The sequence below is a fragment of the Palaemon carinicauda genome, chromosome 3, assembly GCF_036898095.1.
Source record: "Palaemon carinicauda isolate YSFRI2023 chromosome 3, ASM3689809v2, whole genome shotgun sequence".
In the NCBI taxonomy this organism is placed as follows: domain Eukaryota; kingdom Metazoa; phylum Arthropoda; class Malacostraca; order Decapoda; family Palaemonidae; genus Palaemon; species Palaemon carinicauda.
The window spans coordinates 154,986,620-155,010,445 of record NC_090727.1 but is presented as its reverse complement, the minus strand read 5'-3'; the positions used below and the strand labels follow the sequence as shown (position 1 = coordinate 155,010,445).

General features: G+C 37.5%; 1 protein-coding gene across 6 annotated transcripts in view; it reads right to left on the bottom strand.

The window, feature by feature from the left end:
* The window catches only part of Cdep (Chondrocyte-derived ezrin-like domain containing protein), a 262,650-nt gene that overhangs the window by 6,665 nt on the left and 232,159 nt on the right, over window positions 1-23,826 (bottom strand). For all 6 annotated transcript variants that reach the window (XM_068371013.1, XM_068371014.1, XM_068371015.1 and 3 more), the window contains 6 exons: window positions 21,565-21,705; window positions 12,897-13,048; window positions 10,832-10,959; window positions 7,235-7,413; window positions 3,955-4,062; window positions 3,673-3,797 (listed from right to left, as the gene is read on the bottom strand). In XM_068371013.1, coding sequence (XP_068227114.1) covers window positions 3,673-3,797; window positions 3,955-4,062; window positions 7,235-7,413; window positions 10,832-10,959; window positions 12,897-13,048; window positions 21,565-21,705 — 833 coding nt within the window. The remainder of the gene's footprint in view (window positions 1-3,672; window positions 3,798-3,954; window positions 4,063-7,234; window positions 7,414-10,831; window positions 10,960-12,896; window positions 13,049-21,564; window positions 21,706-23,826) is intronic.

Genomic DNA, 23,826 nt, shown 5'->3' with positions numbered 1-23,826 from the left:
CACTGACCAACAACCGGATGGTCAAACAATATTGAAGCTCATCGTAGTCATGATGAACATAATGTGCACTATGATCAGCTTCATAGATGGAGGAGCCACACCTGTTAGCCACATGGCGAGGTGTAATGGGAAGGCCCTGCAAACGTGAAATAAGCCGGTACATTTGCCCACAAGGAAATGGTCCAACTCACCCTTGGTAAAATCAACAGAGGTGAGGAGGAAGAACTAGTAAGAGAGGTTAACATGTCGACGTAGTACATAATACTGTCGGACTGGGTGGAGAAATGGCCAAAGTATGCCAACGGACTACGAATTACGATAGAACTCGTGATCGAATTAGACACGACGCTTAACAGAGTCATTCTGGAGCAACGCCACAGCACTGCCAACGAGCCATCCGCCTACCTGACCAAGCTTGGTTGGGTGGCTTTGACTTTCGGTCCTACTGGAGACCGGTCTGCATCGGAGGCCTCGCCCTTGCATCATGTTCATCAAAAATTTAAGACTTGACACAGCTACTGCAGAGTCATTTTAATCAAGACTTCTTCGAAAAGGAATCACTTTCCAGATTGGAAGATTCCCTATAGAATAAGAGCTTCTAGGCTATCTTGAATAACACGACATGGCCTCAAAATGGAGAGTATGTTGCCAAACTGCCATTCAAGGACTCGACTCTTCTACCTGATAATATGAATGGAGCAATTTGACGAGCCCAAAGTTTAAAAGACTAGACAACGACAAGGCCTACAAGTCATCCTATGTAGCAGTCATAAGGAGAAATAAGGGCCATGCCGAAAGGATCCTGCAAATACGCTGGACAGGAGGGATGGGCACATATGGCTTATGCCACACCACTCTGTCAGGCATCCTTACAAACAGAAATACAGAGTGGTCCTTGATCTAAAGGTAAGGCACTGAGGAACATCTCTCAATGAACATCTGATGCAAGGCCCCGACCTTACCAATAGCCTGACGGGCGTTTTGCGTTTTAGAGAGGGTCAACATGCCATCACAGCAGATGCAGTGAAGGTGGCTGAATAGGAACTGCAAATCTTCAGTATGTCGTCGCAAGTTTTTGTGCAAGATCATCGTCGAGTGTTATTAACTTCTGCTTATGCAAAATGGCCCTGGACTTCGGATCAGACATAACAAGCCTCACTCCTGTATACACTGCAACTTCAACATCAACAACCTCCACAAGGCATTGCACGATGAGGAAGAATCCATCGAACTGACCAAAAGATCTGTTTAACCTGTACGGGGATAGAGGTTTCCGCCTTAACCAATAGACCTCCAGCAGCGAGCGCATTCTAGCCGAGATCCCTGTAGAAGACCGAGATGGATCTGTGACAGATTGAGATGGCTCTGTGGCAGTCCTAGAACTAAATAAAGAAGAACTGCCAACTGAACGAGCCCTGGGGATCCATTGGAATATGAGCATAGATGTGTTCACGTTCAGAATCATCATCTTTAATAACCCCTTCAACCGACGGGGTTTGCTCTCCGTTGTTGCATTGATCCACTTACCCCTTGGGCTACTTATCCCCAGGCACTTTCATCGCGAAAATCCTGATACAAGAAACTCGTTCGATGTAAGACCTGGCTCGTGCAGCTGCCACAACTGGAAGAGTTTCAACTGACCTTCATACCACCAGACTTTGGAGATGTTGACACCCTTCAGCTGTACCACTTCGCAGTCACAAGTCACACAGACTATATGGTATAGTCTATTTCTTGCGTGGAGTTGGTGTCAACGGAAAGATCCATCGTGCTCTCGTTATAGGACATGCCAGCACCATCATACCTTGTCTTGAGCTGATGCCAACTGCTGTTGTTGCTCAGATGAACTCAAACCTTTGAAACTGAGCCCGTCAGTCTACTGGACTGATAGTTACGTCAGTGCTGAAATATCTCAGAAATCCAACTGCAAGGTATTAGACCTTTGTGGACAATAGGGTCAATCTCTTTAGATATACAAGAGATATTACGGCATGGATACGTCAATACTACTGCAAACCCAGCAGTCCTCGTGTCAAGTGGCCTCTTCCTCGGTGACTTTCTTCTGTCATCTTTGTGATTTTCAGGACCAAATTTCCTCAAGATGAACACCATGCAGTGGCCAACCATGCCAAAAGACATGTTCAGAGGAGAGCTTGATCCAGACGTCGAGGTGAAGACTTCTCCCGTCTTCGATGTAACAAAGAAAGAACAAACATTCATTGAATCAATAGCGACAAGATTCTCCTCCTGGTTGAAGTTTGTCAGGACATTTGCGTGGATGACAAGATCTATCCCTCAGACCCAGAAAGCTTGCACATACAGCAGCGAATTGCTCTCGAATGTGGAGCTACGTACTGCGGAGAACTTGACCCAAAAACAAGAGTACGAAGAAAAGTTAAGCACCCTCTCAAAAAAAGGAAGATCGTTGAAGTCGTCTACTTATTAATCGAGCTCAGACCATTTCTCGAGGATGGATTGATCCGCATCGGTGGTTGATTTGCAGAAGTCAACACTGACAGATACAGCCAAGCAGTCTGCGGCAGTCAAGTTTTTATGGTGAGAGCCACACACAAGTTCTGCGGCCATTGTGACCAAAACCATCTGATGACCCAGTTGAGGACAAACAACTGGATTGTCCGCGGAAATGCGATAGTCAAGACTGTCATCCAAGAATGCCTGGTCTGTTGCAGATTAAGTCATCGTCCTATAGTGCAGGTGATACTGAACTGCCATCCGACCGGCTTTATCCAGGTGAACCCCCTTAACTAACACTGGGTCGGATTGCTTTGGACCATTCGTAGTGAAGCAAGGAAGGTCCACAGTGGCGTTGGGGCGCTATTTTTCCATGCCTTACCTCACGGGCAGTCCACTTGGAAGTGATCGATATAATGGAACAAGACTCCTTCCTCAATTTCCTCTCGGAGGAACAGTGAGTCAACAAACACATCACAAGTTATTTACTATATAGTGTTAAGTCTTGTATATAGGAATGCTAACAAATCTTGCAGGAAGACAAAATGCAATAAACACTATCACAACCTTATGCAATGGAAAATTGGGGTTACATGGATCAGATGGCCATCCATACCATTAACCACAATTATGTCATTACTTTACTACTATGGCATGTATCTACTGAGAAGAAATAAAATTGGGAAAAATATTCAATAAATTTTTGGGGTAAACATCGATGAACAGATCTTTTAGAGAAGAAACAATATACTCTAAAAATAATAAATATAAACATCAGGGGAGATTTATATAAATAAAATCTGTCTAAGATGCTAACAATTAATGTAAAGGATTTCATGACAGACAAATTGGCATTTAATGTGGATATTCTCAATTACTCTGTCACAATTTTAGGGATATTTCTATGAAAAGTACTAATAGCTATAATTTTAAATATCTAATACTGTATTTTTTTAGCAAACAATATGTTTATAGAAAGCCATTCACAGTGAAATGTAAAAGTGAGTATGGACCATTTCTCTCCATTTATTGATGTCAATCTTGCCTTGGACTTTGTGTTAAAGATTACTAATTTTTCTTCCATTCAAGTTTTGATAATTTAATAAGTGGCCATGTTGCTTCATTCCATTGATGTGAACAAATTTAATTTTTATTCCAAAATTTTAATAAATCTTTGAACATTTTTTTAATTTGACTTACCTGAAGAAATACACATGATTCTTAAACTGCAGCTTAAAAACAAATTCCTTCTGTATCTGGTCATCCTCTCCAGGAGTTGTAATAGTATACCCCAACAGTGGGAGAGAAGCCAGAGGAAAATCATCCTACAAAAGTTCAAAAATAAGAAATTACTTGGGTAATATGAAGCTCAACTCTATTTAAATATTTTTCAAGTAATAATATGCACATAAATTTTCAAGTAATAATATGCACATAAATCATATAATCACTACTTTAAAAACTTAAAGTGACAAAACTCACCTGGAAGGTTTTATAAAAGAAGAGGCAGAAATTGGTAAATACAACCCACAGTTTCTGCCATCCCATGCTGTTCTTGAATTTTCTTAGGAGGTATCCACTAAGTTGATTCTGGAAATACAGTTTAAATTATAGCTATTGCTTATATTTTCTGATAAAAATATCTATTCCATTCAACCCAAAGTTACTCTCAAAGAAATGAGAATCAAGTGCAGAGTACTGTACAAACTAATGAAATTTCAAGAGGAAAAATATTTGCCCTCGGAGTACATCTGAATTGACTTGATCATAGGAAAATATTAAATATTTAAAAACAAAAAAAATAAATACGGTAACAGATTAAATTTACATATTGAATACTGGGTTTCTAAACTAAACAATTCTAAATAGACTCAGGAGCCAAAAATGCACAAGCACTCAATGGCATCCTTGAAGTTGCCATGTTCTCTATCCTAGTTACCAAAGTACCCCTGGCAAAAGAGATGGGAGTGTGCAATGTCCAGAAAGAAATGTCCACTTGCCTCTTATACCGGGTTACTCAGTCTCTGAGTGCATAGAAGTTGAGGTCTGAGTGACCATCGGGAACGCTGCATGACAACAGTGCTTTCTCTAACAAGAACCACAACCCCTGGCGAAAGAGATGATGGGAGGGGTGCTGCAATATCCAGAAATACATGTCCACTCCCAAAGGTTACTCAGAGACTGAGTGCATAGAAGTTGAGATCTGAGTGACCATCGGCAACGCTGCATGACAATGGTGCTTTCTGCGACAAGAACCACAACATACGATAACTGTTAATGAGGGATCTATTAGGCACTAGGAACACTGACACTGGCATTGGCAAAGGTGTCAGATACTATGGTTACTGTAACGGGAATTACTAATGGGGCCACAAATCACAAGATCACCAGTAAAGGGAGAATTGTTTACTTGATGGAAAAGTTTCAACAAGACAAAGACCTTAATTCAGAAGCATTTAACCCAATTATAGGGTTGTAAGCACGGGCAGGCACCGGTGACTTCTCTTTAGGCCTCAGTAATACTGGGGTCACCAGCACAGGGTTGGGCTCTGGGGACACTTTTTTGGGCCTCAGTGGTAATGGAGAGACTGTGGAAAAAAAGCCTTGGTTATCAGCTCCTCCAGTTAGGTTACAGAGCCTAGAAAGACTAAAGAAGTTAATAACTTCTTTAGATCAAACTCTTCATCAGTAGTCTGCATGGTTATAGAAGATCATTCAATGAGTGCTGGATTTAGCATAATCTGAAGGAACTCCATGCACCACCCAAACTTGAATAATACACTGATCCTAAGCCTCCAGACTCCCGACATTATTCCCCCAGAAACTGGGACAGGTGCCATATATCCAGAAGTTTTGGGGGGCTTGAAAACTCGATGGATAGATAAAGAAGCTTCAGACCTTCAGCATCAGCTTGGTCATTGCTAATGGTGATATCAAAATGTCCTTTCCTTCATTACAAATGCTTGCCACCGAACAAGAAGCCACAATCTACATTCTGTACATTGGGAATGACTGCAAAGAATCATGACACTTACTACCAGCAAAAATAATATGTGAATCGATGGCAGCTTTCTGCTTATACCTGTTACATTTTCCAAATTTTCTTGGGCATTTACCCACATCATACTTTGTTGTCATGATAATGACAGACCAAGCCAGCAAACCAACAACAATACTGCAAGAGTAAAGAAAAAGAACTTACAGCTTTCATCTATGTGCAAATATGTCCTTACTAGTTGCAGCTTGAGAAAAAATAAAGGGTCTGATAGATGAAAGGGCAGAGCTACTTGCTTATTATGCTCACCACCTCTTGTTGACTAGCTCATTAACAATTACATTAATTCCAGTTCTGTTGAAGACGCAGCATATTTTAGGAGGAGGAGAGATTTATATGCATGCAACAACAAACTTTTGTCGGCCACTAAATAGCCGAGCTCCTAAGGCATAGACCTAGTGAATAAACCTCCCACTACCATACACTTCTCAATACAGTATGAGTTGAAAATAAAGCACAAACATTATGATCATTAAACATTAGCCAAAAATGTTAATAAAAATCATCACACCCACCAATTCTTAGGTTAGGTTAGGCATCAGTAAGCAAGAATTATGTAGGATTGTCATGTCTTAATGTAGTTGAGCTTTGATCCAACACTATAGAAATCCTGATCTTATCTTAAATGGCTTAGGTATTAATAGTTGCATACAGTCACAAAGATTCTTTAATCTAGAAATTGGTCCAGGATTAATAGCAGAAAAATAAAGAGGAATAAGCTTCGATAGCTCAAGTCACAACGATAGATATCAATAAACCCCTTATTAATCATTTTCCCCTACTACTAAAGCAAAAGGATCAGTAGGACTGAGATCCCTGGCACTAGATGACATCTCACTACATGTTGGTACTGCCTGATATCACTGAAAACATCTCTGGAGACAATATCAAACTCTTTACCAAGTCAAGGGAAGTCTTAAATAGGCGACTCATGGTCTAAAACAACAGACATCTTGATGTGTTTCAGCAATTCTTGAGAGCTGACGTTATTATCACCATGAATGCTTTTATGTCCACTCTACATTTAGTTACTTTGAAATAATATTGTCTTCATTCTTCTATCCTTATTCTGTCTGGCTAAGCTTTCAAGCCTTGCTCTTGAGCTATCTCCTCTACCTATGATTTTGTGGAGCTTTCTAGAGATCATCATCCTATTTCCATATCTTACTACTTTTTATATCCAACTATTCTTAATCCCTTCTCATTAAATATCCAATCCAAGTTAGTATTTACTAGAGCCTTTTTCAAGTCCTCTGGACACTGCACCTTTCTACTAATACATTTCATAAAACAATCTTCCCACCATAGTCCAGCCAAGAATATTGATATTCTATTCACACCATTTGAAAATATCCCCCTTTTTCAGCATATGTACCCATCACAAGTCTTTGATAGGTCTATTTTATCATACCAGTTACTTCAGGAAAATGGTAATTAAAATATTATAACACAGAAACTAGGGAATACACAAGGATTTAGAACATTGATTGTACATTAAGTACCAGGTATATATAGATGTATAGGGAAATTAAGACAACTAAGGTGTCGTAAAAAGAATCTGTGAAAGAATAGACATAAAAAATGGAGGAAATGATAAGAGCCCAACTACTAACTCCAAAAAGAACTTCAGTACTAACTACAAAAAGAACTACTGCACATATATCACCTTTATATTTTTAAAAAACATTACAAATAAAAAATGATTACCTGAACAGCTAATGAATAATCTCTAGATGCAACACTTGTTGCCCGATGCCAGCAAACATGGACGGTTGTATTGGAACGTTGCTGAGCAGATGCACCTTTTTCTCCAAGACCTCTGTTTGGGCTCAGGTGATCATCTAATGCACTACCGTCACTACGATCCAGAACTTCATCAGATGAACCTAAGAGAAAAATATATTTAGGTGTGGATTTTCTTCTGGGGATTAAGGGCATGGTAGATTAACAAAGACTGAAGTTTAAAATAGCGAGTAAACCTAACATTAAGATTAATGTACCTTGTACTTTGGCAATGTTTTCACTTCCTTAGAAACAAATTAAGAATCGGGAATTCTCTTCCAGAATAATCCTGTCTAGTTGACACTGAAAAGGAGTTCCAAATGGGTTAAAGCTCATCAATGAGGTTTTTCAAAGTTCGAGGAAATTCCTCTGCAGCAACAGTATCAGTAGGAGTAACTTCTTAGATTTCAATATTGTGTAAACTGAGAGATTCATGAACCGATGAAACCATCCGTGACTCACTAAAAATGGAGTGTTTTATTCACTCGAAAGTGTTTTACGGAAGTTCTCACACAAAACCTTGGCCTTCTCTTTAATATCCATTTGGCTTGTAGGAATTGTTGTCCCTATTGTATTTTCAGTCTTGAAGTCAACACTAAATATCTATCTTCTTGACATTACTAGTCAGTGGGGGAAAAGGGGTCCCATGATATGAACTTCAGATGTATAAAAATAAATGAAGAAAGAGACAGAAAATGTAAATTTAAAATCTAATAAATTTATCTAGCACTGAGGCTTGCCTCTTGGCCTAATAGCATACTGGGAATTATTACCTAATGAGGTGTATATGAGCACCCAGATTGTGAACCCAAAACAACCCTACTATCAAACTAGTCCTATATATAACTTACCCAACTGAGTATTTTCAAAGAGAAAACTATAACATTTAAGCAAAAGAAAGTTATTTAAACAACATCCCCCTGAAATACTATGCTAAAGCAAACCAAACATGAAAAATAAAACTTTGTTTCTATAAATTAATACTTTGCAATAAGAAATAGCAGAGGATTTTTGTATAAAATAAGGATTTGCAATCCTAACTACATAAAATAAATTAGGATACTTTCCCCCAAATTGTTTATTATTGTCCAAATTGCATTTAACAGCTTTAATCACCAACCTTTCTAAAAAAGGAAGCACAGATACTCCAACTCCCTACTTTTTTATACAAACATGCCGACCTAAGATGGAATAGCTTCGGTCTCAGATGCTGGAGTAGTGGATGCCACAGGCTGTTTGGCTAAAGTGGAGCTACTAGTGCAGCTGTTCCTGTAGTCTTTGTGGATATTCAAAGCCTTCAAAGTCAAATTCAGAGGAAAAAGATAAATCAATGACCATCTGTTCCCAATCCTAACTCAAGGAATCTCTTGTCTCTGCCTGAGAATCCACATTTGGAACTACGTTTAGTGGAAGCTTGTGGTTCTCTTTTTGTTGCAAACAGGTCTATTTGGAGGTCCAAAACCAACTCTACGTCTCTTGACAAGAATTCTTATTGTTATTATTATTATTACTATTATTATTACAAGCTAGGCTATAACCCTAGTTGGAAAAGCAAGATGCTATAAGCCCAAGGACTTCAACAGGGAAAAATAGTCCAGTGAGGAAAGGAACCAAGAAAATAAATAAACTACAAGAGAAGAATAAACAATGAAAATAAAATATTTCCAGAACAGCAACAACATTAAATTAAATCCTTCACATATAAACTATAAAAACTTAAAGAAACAAGAGGAAGAGAAACAAGACAGAACAGCGTGCCTGAGTGTACCCCCAAGCAAGAAAACTCTAATCCAAGACAGTGGAAGGCCATGGTACAGAGGCTATGGCACTACCCAAGACCAGAGAACAATGGTTTGATTTTAGTGTGTTCCTCTCCTAGAAGAGCTGCTAACCATGGCTAAAGAGCCTCTTCTACCCTTACCAAGAGGAAAGTAGCCACTGAACAATTACAGTACAGAAGTTAACTCCTGGAGTGAAGAAGAATTGTTTGGTAATCTTAGAGTTGTCAGGTTTATGAGGACAGAAGAATATGGTAAGAATAGGCTATACTATTTGGTGTATGTGTAAACAAAGACAAAATGAATTCTGATCCAAAGTCCCTTCTCCATCCATGTCAAAGAGGCTGTCATAACTTTGAATTGTTGTTAATCAACGAGTATCTGATTAAATCATACCTATTCAATCTGGAAAGGGCATGTATCAATAACTATTTTAATTAAAAATAAACAAGAAGACTGAAAGACAAGGGAGGTATGTTGACCGCACCAAAATTATTGCTGTTGACCACCAGATTATCTCAATACTGTACTAGAGGCCTAGAAGCATTATGAACATCAGATATTTTATTAAAAATGTTCTTTAATCTTTCACTATAAAAGTAGTGTTTTTCATTTTCAGCCTGTTAAGCCTTTTCAGGGTTCAAGTAACTCATCTTCAAATGTAGGAAACTGCAAATATGTACTTCCTACCTTAATTATATTTCTAAACCATCACTACATTATTTAGCTACAGAAAATTGAATACTCTTTGTCTTTAAAAAATATTACAATTGGCACAAAAGCTACAACAAATTCAAAACTAGTACAGTTCATCATTACTTTACCAGGATGATGTGCAAAATAGCAGTAGAAAAGGTAAAAACTATGATTTTACATTACTTGCCTCTACACAGATAATAAAATCTTCAAATGATAAACCTGTGAGTGACAAGGGACAACTGTAAATGAGATAAAAACTATACAAATACAATTTCATACGAAACAACCAGCCATTCTACTTTAGCTGACGACCCTCCTCCTGCAACTCCTATCGAAGACATGGGTATACAAGTATTTGTAAAAATGAAAATATTGTACTGTACTTTAAAAAGTGTCTTTCAAAAAAAATGGAATACTGTATCGTAAATTACAATCTATTTAAAATGTCTAATAAAAAAAAAAAACATTACAAATACACATTTTTGTCAAAACAGCTACTTTCATTTTTAATAGATATTAATTGCTAGTTTTAGCAGATATTGTACCATGCATCTTTAATTCAATAAAACACTGTACAGTATTTAAGTTATCAATCTTAATTATTAAATTTTACTTATGCAGTACTGTGCATTTATTTTTCCGTCGTTTATTCCAGGTGTGTTTCATAACCAAAGATAACTATTTTTCGTCCCTGTATTTTGTCAACTGATCTTGATACACCCCAACCTCCCAACAATTTCTCTCAATAATCTGTATTCAAGAGCACATGATTGGAAAAAAAAAGTAAAAGTAAAATTCATGTAATGTTCCAGTCTATCTTATGTTCTTTACTATTTAGTATATGGTTTCTCCAAAACTAGTGGTTTCAAAACTAATTAGGTTCTATCACTCTATTAAGAGTGCTATTTTTAAGGCACTACTGTACTTAATTTCTATATGCATTATTCTAATTACATCGATCTTGAGATTTGTTGTTTTTAAGTCCTTTGACAAGTGAATCTTCAGTTATAGGATGAGGCGTGAAATACAACTAAAATATACCTACTGATTGACTTAAGGGAGAGGTAATGGAAGGCATCATCAGGCTTTGTTTTAGCTTGGGTGATTGCGGATGACAAGTCTTCCAGCCATTTTGTTTTCTCTTCATCACTGTTTGCAGCAACCATTAACGCTCTATGAAAGAAAAAGTTTAGTTAAGTAATGGAATGCTTTAAAAATATAAATTTATTGCTTAGAAAATGCTATAACAACAGCAGATTTACAAGGTATATATGAGAACTGGAAATATTTTAACAAATTGAAAGAGGAATAACTGTGTCACTGTCTAAAAGTAACGATGATAAAATGACAGTTATGAAGTAACGATGATAAAACGACAGAGTTATGATGGGCTTTTGATTGCATAAAAATGACACTATACAGTAATAACAAGTAAGAATATTTTGGATATAGAAAAGAGAGTGTGTGTGGATTGATTATCATATCAATAACTCTTACCTGAAATTCACTAAATGTCAATACCTTCGAAGCTAAAGATTTGTGGGGTCCAAAAATGGCTGCCTGACTGTTCCCATGGCTGAGATATCAATTATACCAAATAAGTCAATATCTGAACAAATGAGTATGTAAACACATGCTTTTCAATCTATATCTCGTGTTTTTCAGATTCACTGTTACGATATTTATTCCTTTCTTATTTGATATTTGGTCTTTTCTTATTTGCTTTTTTTTCTGGATATCACAGGCCTGTCTCCAAGGTTTACTAGAGCTTGATACTGCTCAAACTACAAATCAAATAGTTAGTTATTAACGAGTGTTAACATGCATACCCCATTGTCATGTTTGCAATTTAGGTGGGGTGAGGGTGCTGATCTTTAGTTTTTAAAATATGAATATAAATGAAAGAACGATAGATGTTAGTGTTAGTAATTCAGATGTGGGCTTTGTTATGTTGCTTTCTCCCTTACATTCTCCTTGCATTTTATGTGTCAGAGGAAGATCAGACAGTAGATTGATGATCATATTCTTTATCGATAAATTTAAGTAAAAAATGTGGAATAAAAAATTAATACACAGATCTGAAATATGAATTTTTTACACAAATGCGAGTTAATATGCTTAGGAATCCATCTGTATGTTGTTTTCTGTTATAAAATCAGACCATAGCATCTCTGTAGAGGGTTATAGGCCTTCAGATGATTTTAAGAGCATGAATTCTACTGATAAACCTGAATTTGTTGGTTTTACTAATGACAAGAAAAGAAGAGTCACGCCCATCTTCTAAGGAAGTTGACTCTTCTCTTTCGGATTTTTGTCCTTGAGCAAAGTCAGGAGTCACATTTTTAAAGCTTCTACCTTAACAGCTATAACAATGCATATTAAGATGCCTATTACAGCTCTCTCTCTCTCTCTCTCTCTCTCTCTCTCTCTCTCTCTCTCTCTCTCTCTCTCTCTCTCTCTCTCGAGAGAGAGAGAGAGAGAGAGAGAGAGAGAGAGTTTAAAATTCTGGCGCAATCACCAAGTATGAACGTCAATAGTTATGTTCAGTAGTAGCCGAAAGTTCTTTCATTAGCACCACATATAAATGATTGCAAGTTAGGGTTTGTTGACATTAGTGGCACAAGTCCCTTATTTCTATGAACTTCCCCTGATGATTCTATTACTTATACTCTCGAAGCTTGGTTTATAAACATTTAACTGTAAATTTTTTTTTTTTTTAATATTTCCCATTTTTTCTTTCCATAGACATGCCTCTAGTAAAGTAATGAAACACTTGAGTGGTTAATGGCAAAGAAGAGGTGCTGTGGTAGGGAGTCATTTGTTATTTCAATCTTATTTTGCATTGGTTAGACAACAATCCATTCTCCAAATTGTGATATATTTTAGTGTGTTTTAAGATCTCTTCCTCTAGATAACTATTGTGAAGAGTGCAAAGACTTCACTGTTCCCTTCATGGAAAAGTATTATTCAAATTCAAGACAAATGAACCAATTGAATTTAAAAAAGCTCAAGATAGAGACGACTGGCGAAATCTAACCGAGGCCCTTTGCGTCAATAGGCGTAGGAGATGATGATGACAATGAGAAATAATGATTAAGATATATACTTGCCTATTACCGCCGTAAATGGTGAAGCAATTTGTTGCACCCATGCGGCTTTCAGTCTCCTCAACCATAACACCCCTTAGAGGTAGCTGACCATGAACTTTGAATTGTAATACTGGTGTAGTGGTTCTATTTGTGTACAGCAACACATCATTAAACTGTTGGAAATAAAAATTCATTAAACTGTTGAATACAAAACACTACAGTAAAAAGTAATAGTTACCAAAACTATATGACCAAATAAAAGCTGTACACCCTATGTGCAAAAATCACAAATTTTTAAAAGTAATTTGTATTTTTCCCAACTACAAACCCAAGTCCTTTAATAGGAGTAAGTTTCCGTGAAGCTGGAACTTGGTTGTTAAAATTTTGGCCCTTGTCAGCCCATTGAGTAACCACTTAACCTTCATAGATGAATTGTGGTGTAGATGAGGTAGGAAGTGTAACTTGAATGAGTCAGGTTTGTATAGTTAAGAAAAATACAAATTACAGTACTTCAAAAAATTTGATTTGTTTCTACATTTATACAAACTTTTGTTCTTTAATAGAAGACTTATCTTAAGAGGAAGAAAGTTTCTATGACCAACCTGGCTGGTTTAAAACCCAGGGCTGTCAGGACACTTGGACCTTTAGAGGTGTAAGTGTGTTGATGCTAATTCACCTCCTAGCAGCCTGATAAAAGATGTTCAGGTGATAGGCTAGATTTCTGTCAGAGACAGATGGTCATGGAGGAACCTAATACCCATAAGGAAAAGTATTGCCACTGTAATAGCCTGGAGATCCATCCTATACAACCAGCAGCGTGCCTTGTCCAGCATCTTACTAACTTTGATGACCTTCGATGTTAGGTTACCAGAAAACTCTTAAATTAATCAATTCCTCACTTTTCCCTGAAGAGCAAGGTGCTTTTTCAAAAGAGGGTGATATAACAACAAAGCGAGAGAAGAAAGAGAACCAGTGAATGGGAGGTGGTATCCATCCTACAGGATGTCTACCGTCCAATCCTGAGCCCATGATACAGCAACCTTGCCCATTGATTTGACAGACATCTCTCGACTCGTGTCAGTAGCCAGATAGGACTGTCTTTCCTAGTGTCCTCTGGTTTCTCTCCTACCCCTTTTGCTTCTGGGCTGGCTAGAGCAGCGTTGAAAGGCCTGAATGGAATCGGAATATCTTCAAGATTGGAAAAAGCGACAGGCAGAGCAGACCCTCGCTTTGGAAATCGTGGAGGGCTTCTTCAAGGCCGACTTCAGCAGTGTTGATGTCTTCATCTTTAGGGTTGGTCTCGATGTCCATGTCCCCTTAAAAGTGACAACTTGATGGAGGAGGAAATCTTTGACAGTCTTCCTCCAATTTTCCACCATATTTTTTACTTCGCTGAGGGAGAAAATGGCTAGGCTCTGGTTAATTGATGCATTTCCGAGTGCCTTAGTTTCTTACTGGCAAATTTTGCTGCTATTAGTCCCTCAATTTGAGGACTCAATTGGTCCACTAGTTAGCTGACTAGTGGAATAAGAAGGTGACTGCCTTCACCCCTCAAAGAACAAAGTCTGTAAACTTATACTCAAGAATACCTGGAGGTTAGCCACATAAGGGCTATTATACATGTCGAACTAAAACCTATTTAACGTTTTCCAAGATAGCTTTTGCTTGGTTCGTATTTTAAATTCTATTTTCTTTTTACATACGTAAGGCATTTGTTATCTTAAGCAACTTCTTTGATCTTACTCTTCCGTGCTTTAATAATGAATTTACTTCATGCTCTGAAATAACAAACCAGTTTATGGTTTCCTTCTTGTTGTTATTGCCTTATCTTATTAACTCATAGAAGAATACAGTCTTCAATTAATGTTCATTTGAAACTACATATTGTAAGGTTGGCAACAAACCTTCATGATGTTGCTGTAATCTACTATATAGATCAAGTCATAAAATGGCATTTATGGTGCATTTTGCAATAAGGTGATTTTGACGTAGGAAAAATCTATTTCTGGGCGAGAGACCTGTGCCGCCCAGTGAAATGCTCCTTTTACATCATTTCCAAGGTAATAACTGCTATGAATTTTACCAAAGAAAAAATTGTATAGGAATGCTAGGTTGAACCCAGCTCGCTCACCTATTAAGGTGTCGGTATAAATAACTGGGGCGTGATTAAATCACAACCAGAGGCCTTGCATCATTTAGATATCTCCTGTCAATATCCCCGAACAGCGAGTTGCCGTTCAACATCCTAGCTCTGAAACGCTACTACGAATGATCCCACCCACGCCAATGACGTCACTCCTTTTGCATAGCACCTGCTTGCATACGTTATCTTTTTTCTTGTGCGTGTTTTCCTTGGATTACCCAGGATTTATCTCAGGATGTCGGACCCTACCATCACTCCACCTAAGTTAAGTACCAGATCTATGAGTTTTGAGATTTTGGAGGTGGCCTTGCCCTTATTTATTATTTTATCACAGTTTTATTTTATCCACGACCCCATTTCGGGTCCTCGTGGCGATCGGCCACCTCCTCTCTCTCTCTCGTCGTTCTTAACGTTTTATAATGAGTCTTCTACAATGATTGTTCCTCGTTTTGAACTTTTCTGGGTATCCACGGTTCACACCCCGTGTTATTTTATTTTATGGTAGTCTGTTATTACGATAACAGTTGTTTACGATATTACGGTATCGTAATTTCATGTTAGGTTGGCATGCCTGGTAGCTTTTGAACGTCACTAGTTTTACTTCGTTTTACGTTCCGCATGTCACAGGCGTTCATAACGATCTTATTAGCATACTTTTTATTCTAGTGTTATTAGTTCGAAGGGACTTTCACGAGACAGTTCTTTGTTTTACGTTTTTTTGTCGGCACTTCACCGACTTTGTGTTATGTTGGTAGCCCTGCCGAGCTCCACGCGCTGTTAGGCTTGGTCTCCCCCTGTATCTCTGTTCGCCCCTCCGTACTATCTTACATTTGATATTATTATTATTATTATCCAGCATGCCTTCCTCTTTTATTTACCTATTACTGTACATGTAAGATGTTAAAGTGAAAAAAAAGTGTAATCTAATTCATTGTTTTATTTCACAAAAATTAATATCTTCTTTGATATTTTAATTGTCATTACATATATTTTGTATCAATTAGAAATTTAGGGTTAGCAAATAATAAATAACATCTAGGAAATAAGAAATTCATGTATAGAGGGTGTTTACAAAAATTAGGGGCATTACTATATAGAGTAGCAAATGACCCAAAATCTGTGTTTGAATGAGGCTAATTACGTTCCAGGAAGAATGAAGATAAGTTCATATATGGCTGGTGAGTAACCAAATTTGTTGTATTAATTGAGAATCTTCATGTCAGGTAACAATGACAAGAAAAATGTCTTCTATAAGAGTTTAAGGCATTTGTTGCATTTGATTAATTTGTTGTCTTACTATCCTGCACTGCAGTTTTAGCTCATTTTTTCACCTTAAGAAATAACCAATCAGTTTTAGTTTAAGTTGTTTTACTCTTGGTTAAGGTTATTCAAAGCATTTATTGCACTCAGCACTTTGTTTCTTAACAAGTTACTATTTCTTTTTTTATTCTGGAATAACAAACCAATGTAGTATTTTCTATCTTTTGTTCTTGGTTTAGTTTATGTAATAAATTTTTTGTAAGGTCTTCAGTAAGTAACTTGTTATTCACTATCTTTGTTTTAACTTAATTTCTCTTACCTCAGAATTAACAAACCAATTTGGTCATTGGGTGTATTTTTCCAGTCCCTTGAACTACTCTCACAAAAATTACTAACAAATCCAGAAGAAAACATCTCTTAGCATTGCTGATAATCTAGGTTACAAAACCCAATGAGGTTAACAAAAAGACTTCAAAGATAAAGGTGTTGAGGTGTGCCCTACGCAAGATTATCTCAGTACAGTGAACCCTCGCTACTTCGCGGTTCGACCATCGCGGATTCACCACTTCGCGGATTTTTTTCATAACCCATGTATATACATATATCGCGGATTTTCCGGAAATATCGAAAATACCGCGATGTGACCGATGGTGCGAGATTGGAGAAAGTAAGGAAAATTGAATCATGATCGATTTTCAATATAAATGAAACTTTGAGGAGCAACAAAGATATCATTTGTTAGAGAGATAGAGAGAGGTAAGGAATGGGAGGTAGTGAAAAGTAGCCCACAGAGAGAGAGAGAGAGAGAGAGAGAGAGAGAGAGAGAGAGAGAGAGAGAGAGAGAGAGAGAGAGAGAGAGAGAGAGAGAGAGAGGGGGGGGGGGTTTAAATGTAATAACCAAAAAAATATGATAGGTTATAACACATTGGTGCTTATGTAATATCAACTGTATACTGTAGACGGTTTGAATAAGTTAAGAAATGGTATAAATGATACTTTGTTAGTGTATTCGTACACACTCAAGAGCGGCAGCTAGATGACAGCTGATCTAATCACAGCCAAAAGTAAAACAAAAAGAAGTCAACAATACTCGATTTTTAAAACACACCCGAAATTTAAAAACAAAAGTACACGCTTTCTTAATGTGCAATTAACTATTTAAAGAGTGGCAATTTTCTAGAATAAAATGATATTTCCCAAAAAATAGTGGTTTGCTGATGAAATCGGATGCCGTATTTTTTAGCTATGATTGAAATGGATGTAGACTCGGCCTAATTTTTTCGTTTCTTATTTAATTGACACTAAGAAAACTAATTTTAGTTTCTTCATCTAAATGTAAATATTGTATAACACGAAGAGAGAGAGAGAGAGAGATAGAGAGAGAGAGAGAGAGAGAGAGAGAGAGAGAGAGAGAGAGAGAGAGAGAGAGAGAGAGAGAGAATGAATCAGCTGTTGTAATCAAATGGCGTGTTTTTGTTTCGTGAGAATTTCATCACCACGACTATAACAACAACAAACTGTACTGAACTTTACAGTATTATACAGACTACTGTAATATGATAAAGTAAAATATTTGTAATCTATTTTATATGAAATGGGGCTTTTTTTTTTGTTTGTTTAAAATTTACATTTACGTATGTAAAACAACTCTCTCTCTCTCTCTCTCTCTCTCTCTCTCTCTCTCTCTCTCTCTCTCTCTCTCTCTCTCGTAGATTGTTTTCCTGCTTTGCTACGTATGTATGATTTTATATAGATACGGTAAATAATATTTGTAATAACATATTTTATAAAAGCTTTTACTGTAATATCATTATTTATCACTTTCATCATGGCGTTAAATTCCTTAGTTTGTTAACTGAACGTACGTTATGACGCCGTCGTTTCAGGCGGCGTCATAAAGAAAAACATTTCATTTGGAAGTCCTAAGAAAAATTAAGTAAAACATTAGTAATAACCAAATCAACATACTGTACTGAATAATCAATATAATTGATGCAAAAACTAACCTATACACAGATGTGTAAATGCGTTTGTTTCTTCATTATAATCAGAGATAAACGTAAACAAAACATTGGTTGCCATTTTTTATCGTGCTTTTTAGGTGTTTAGGAAACGCATGATATAAAATCGCCTTTAATATTTGTGCCTGTTTTTAGTTTAGGGTGCTGTAGTACATGCATTAGGTGTTCTGTACATTAAAGGGTGGTTTCTTAACAGTACTACGTACAAGGGAAGGTTTTAAAAGTCCGAATATACATGTTAAATAAATAGGTAAATATGATGTCACTACTTCGCGGAATTTCACCTATCGCGGCCGCGTCTGGAACCTATCTACCGCGATAAACGAGGGTTCACTGTATAGGCTCTATTATGCTATTGCAGCACTTGTTATTAATGCCATATTGGATGATGCAGCACAACACAACTAAACGGTTAAAAGGGCTGTATAAGACTTTGTAAGAGATAAAATATACTATTTCTTCTGAAGAACTGGAGGCCCTTTGATGCTATTCCGATACAAAGAATGAGATTAACACTGGTGGTAGTTTGAATAGACAATGTAAACTACCAAAAGCTACCAAGCCTGACTTAAGAAATAGTTTATCTTGTGATGAAAATACTATTACTGTACTAATAACAAACTTGATTTGAATAGTCAAGAATCAAGGTTGTGCGATAGATGCTACTGGCGTTACTGATATTAACGCAATAAAATGATATTTTGATTATAAAATAAATTTTTGAATATACTTACCCGGTGAATATATAAAATAGCTGACGTCTCCGACGGCTATTATATATTCACCGGCTAAGTTTAATATTTAAAAATGATATTTTGATTATAAAATAAATTTTTGAATATACTTACCCGGTGAATATATAATAGCCGTCGGAGACGTCAGCTATTATATATTCACCGGCTAAGTTTAATATTTAAAAAAGCATGCTAATGCTTATCAACTCTTAACTAGGTTTCGGGGGGCCTGGTGTGACGTCCCCTGACGGTGAACTGGCCTGCTGGAGGAGGAGGGTCGAGCGGGTGAAGACAAGGCCCTAGGGAGCCAACCCGAAGTGGCCGCGGCTGTGGTAGCCTTAAACAGCTCACTCCGGGGTATCTTCACCCACCTATCCTTCGACGATCGGGTCCTCTTCGCCTTCTTCTTGGAGATCTTGGACTTCTTAATGCCGTGCCTGGAACGAGAGCGGGACTTCTTCTTTCGGGACTTCTCCCGCTTCCTTTTCGAAGACTTCGTGTCTTCGTCCTCTGACGATGAGGAATCTGAGGAAGAGGATGACGAGGAGGAGGAGAGGGAGTCCACCGAATCACCTGAGTCGTCCAAATCTGCAGGGGGAACCTCGCGTCGGTTCTCTGGCGGAGGGGGCTGCAGAAAGACGGGCGGGAGCGTTGACGAGGGCGCTGGGGGAGACCGAGGAACCTTCTTCCGAGCGAACCACGAGTCGAACTCCTCTTCCAATCTCAAGGGAGACCTGAAGGGCGTCCTAGGCGGATCCCATGCGGTGGGTTCTGAAATCGATCAGCCTTCCTTCTCGGCGTCTCCCCCGGCTGCCGAAGCACCTGAAATATAAACCCAGGATGCAGGGGAAGAGGCAGCACCCGTCTTCTCCCACATAGGATCTTCAGTAGAGACGGATCCTGTAGGCACCAGGACTTCGTCTCCCGAACACACTCCCGTCCCTCCCTCAGGCCCCACACATGCCTGAATAGCACTAACATCATCCCCCACAGACAGCTCAGACTCTTGGGGAAGGGCAATGGGCCGCTTCCCCGCAACGGACTTATCTCGCCCCCTACTCTGGGTAGGGGAAGATGGTAGGGAGCCCCGTTCCGACGAGGCATCCGGCGAAACCAGCGAAGAGGAAACGTTGGCCTTCTTGGGCGAATTCTTTGCCGCTTTCTTCTTCTTCGTGCCGTAGAGGACCCACTGGATCTCGGTCCAAGACTCGCACTCCGGACACGTGATTGTAGGGGAACACACCTTGCCCCTACACGACGAACACCACGAGTGGGGATCGACTACAGGCTTAGAAAGAAAAGCCCCACAAGATTTCCCGGCCCCAGGCCCAGGGCAACGGCGGGGATGCTCCATAACGCAACATTAAGACACCAAGAGACACAGGGACACAGAGGAAGGATAAGGAATGAACACGTGGGTAACACGTGGTAGACACAAAGGGTCGGGGAACACAAAGGGTTGCACTGGGAGAGGAAAGCGCGGAGAGATGATAATCACATCGCGACCAGAAACTTACTGAGAAGCACGACCTGAGCAAGCATGCTCTCTGACCCCGGGTCGCCTCAGGGCACGTATCACTCCACCTGAGGTTAACCCCATAGAAAACGGGAATAGGGTAAACTACACAAAATTCTGGTCGGATGGGAAGAGTTTTCAGTAACTCCTAAGAAAGTAGTTCGAGGTAAATACTCCGTGTTGGAACAAAATACTATTACTGTACTAATAACAAACTTGATTTGAATAGTCAAGAGTCAAGGTTGTGCGATAGATGCTACTGGTGTTACTGATATTAACGCAATAAAAAGCATGGTAATGCTTATCAACTCTTAAGATATATTCTAAAAACAGAGCATAGTTAAGGAGTTACTGTTCTGAATATCAAAACAATAATGTACTCCTATTATAGAGTACAGTACTTTAAAGCAATTTGAAAATAAAATGCAGATAATTAAAAATATCCGGGGAAAGTAAATTACTGTAAATGTTTTGACCATAAAGGTTAATAAACTATTAACCTGTACCTAAAAATTTCTCCTAAAAAATAGTTATAATTACTTTTAGATGTTAGAAATCTAAATAGAATTTATACACTACTAGTGATATTTAAAATCTTTAAACCACTAGATATTTAGTACCACATCAAGGCGAGTGGTTTTCACAGAAAAAAAAAAAATGTATTTTGGTAAAAATATAAAAGTACCTCACGTTAACCACTCATGTAATACTGCAACACATGAATAAAAGAACAAAAGTGAATAAACTAATTACAAGGCCTCATCACTATATACATAAACTATGTATAAAAGTCTGCCGATCCCTAGAAATTTTATATCAAACCTTGGTCTTATGTGTTGATGTACTTCCTGAAATAACAAAAATATTCTAAAAACTAAAAGCAGTTGTTACTTTTCAGGTAAGAATCATTGAAAATTCAAGATATGAATAGAAATTTGCTCTTATTTCCTAACTACTGTAATAAACAGTACTGTACATTGTAAAGAATTATTATAAATAAAACAAGGGTACTTACTAAAAAGAACATACGCTGCTGGTAACCTTTGCGAGACAATTTTTGTAGGCAACCTTCACGAATGAATTCTCTACCTGACTGCACCAAATTGTCGATTCCCACTAAATCCCTCTGAAGCTCCACCAACTTGACAAGATTTTCCTGAGAGATGATACAATTATTATAAGGTCATGTATACAAGGTAAACAAAAATTGTTGTACAGTTTAGTGCATTAACCCTTTTACCCCCAATGCTATTTGGAACTTTCCAACCCTTAACTCCCAGGCGTTTTTCTATTTCAAGCACGTTTTGCAATATTTTTTTTTTAGACTGTACTGAAAGCCTTAATTTTCGTCATAGAGAGGTCAGGTTGGTCTCATTATTTTGGAAAATACCTGAAGTTTCTCATAAAGTTATCAAAAATATGCAAAAACGTACGTCCATGAGTTTTGTGAAACGTACCAGTACATCCATTAGGGGTAGAAGGGTTAAAATATACCATTGTCATACAGTACTGTATTTAATACTGTACTTTCAGAATATACCATAATTTTAAGATCCTACCCTATATTCTGTCTATTTTACAAAGAAATACAGTACAATATAACCAAACCTTGCCATTGGCAGGAACCACATGAAGAGAAAACAAGAAAGTTTAATTAATAAAATTTCTTATTTCTATACTTGCCTGATGTTCATACTGCTTTTGTCCCTGGAAGATTAGAATGTCGGTGGTACTCCTTAAAATTAAGAAATATTCTGTTTTTTTTTTCAAACCAATATACCAATACTTCTAATAAAGTAATGAAACAAGCGTAAAACGACAATAAAGGGCTGTGCATATTGTGCTGCTTCTGTCTAAAAGTCAACATGGAATAACAAAAGATATATGCTCTTCCACTTCAGATAGGTTTTTATACATTAGTGTTTTTAATTTTTTTTTTCTGGATTTATTAGCAATTGGTGCATAATAATAATGTTTGTGGATGATCATGACTGCATTCTCTTATTGACTAGGGGGAAATCTGAAGAAGGCTAGGCTACTTGTTTATAGGGCAGATGATAATGCCACTCAAGCCCTTTACTTTGCTATAGCCTAAAGATTTAATTCCAATTGTCTTGAGCTTATCAAGAATTTAACAGCATTAGCTTCTTTTTGTGAAAGCTCAGACAAGTACAAGTCAAAACATCTTTGAGAGTAAATGAGACGAGAATCACCAGCGTTTCTTTGTAATTGTTATAACAAATTAATGTCTACCCACAACAAAAAGGGAGAACTTGAAAGTGTACATAGAGTGGCTGTCACCAAATACTGGACTCAAGGAAAAAACATTAACTATGAAGTTTTTAATGATGAATGCAAGTTTTAAAAGGGATATAAAGGTACTGTAGTTTCGACACATTTCTATGTAGCACAGTGTTTTGTTCATCCTTATCTCTTTTTAAAGAAGGATAAATTGAAACAAGTCATTCCTACTGGTTAATTTATAGCTGGTCTGGGAGCTGCTACTCATTTGCTCAGTTTGTTTCAGAACTGTCAGTTGAGGCATTTCCTTTGCATCTCCACTTCTAGTGCACTTGCAATGTATTTTAGTTATGCACAATTTCTTTCATTTAACTTCCTGCCTATTTCTCCACACGAGATAAAATTTTTTTTTTCCTTTCTATATTTCTTTTACTAAGTAGAACTTTTTTAGTTTTTTTTTCCTAGTAAAACTCCTTTCATAAAAGATACACTGTAAATATGTACCATTACCCAAATGTTGGGTAAGACTTATAGAAATAAATTCAGAGCAAACTAAATACAGTAGAACCTTGCAGCAACGGATACTGTTACTGTACCATGGACTTCGGATATACTAAACTAAATTAAGATAACTAGAGTAGCATTCAGTTGGCTACGGTCACCATAAGAAGTGAATATTTCCAAGATCTTTATATTTATTTGCTCTGTATTTATTTATATAAACGTAATAAAGCCATTTTTACCCTATTCATTATTGGTATATCTTCAATATAAATAGCCTATTGAAGGAATAATTCTATACAAATGAAATCAACTGTTTTCTATGTGAGCCCATATCAGAACAAACACACTCGGTTGACCTTGCCATCACACGTCCCCTGATATTATGCGATATCCTCAAGAAAAATTTTAAGGATATTCGTGCCAGGAGTTAGAATTCTGGAGACCTAAAGGTTAATTCTCTGGGAATATCACTGTAGCCAAATATCCCTTAGAAAGCTACCTATAGGAACCTTCCATCAGGACGACATGGCTA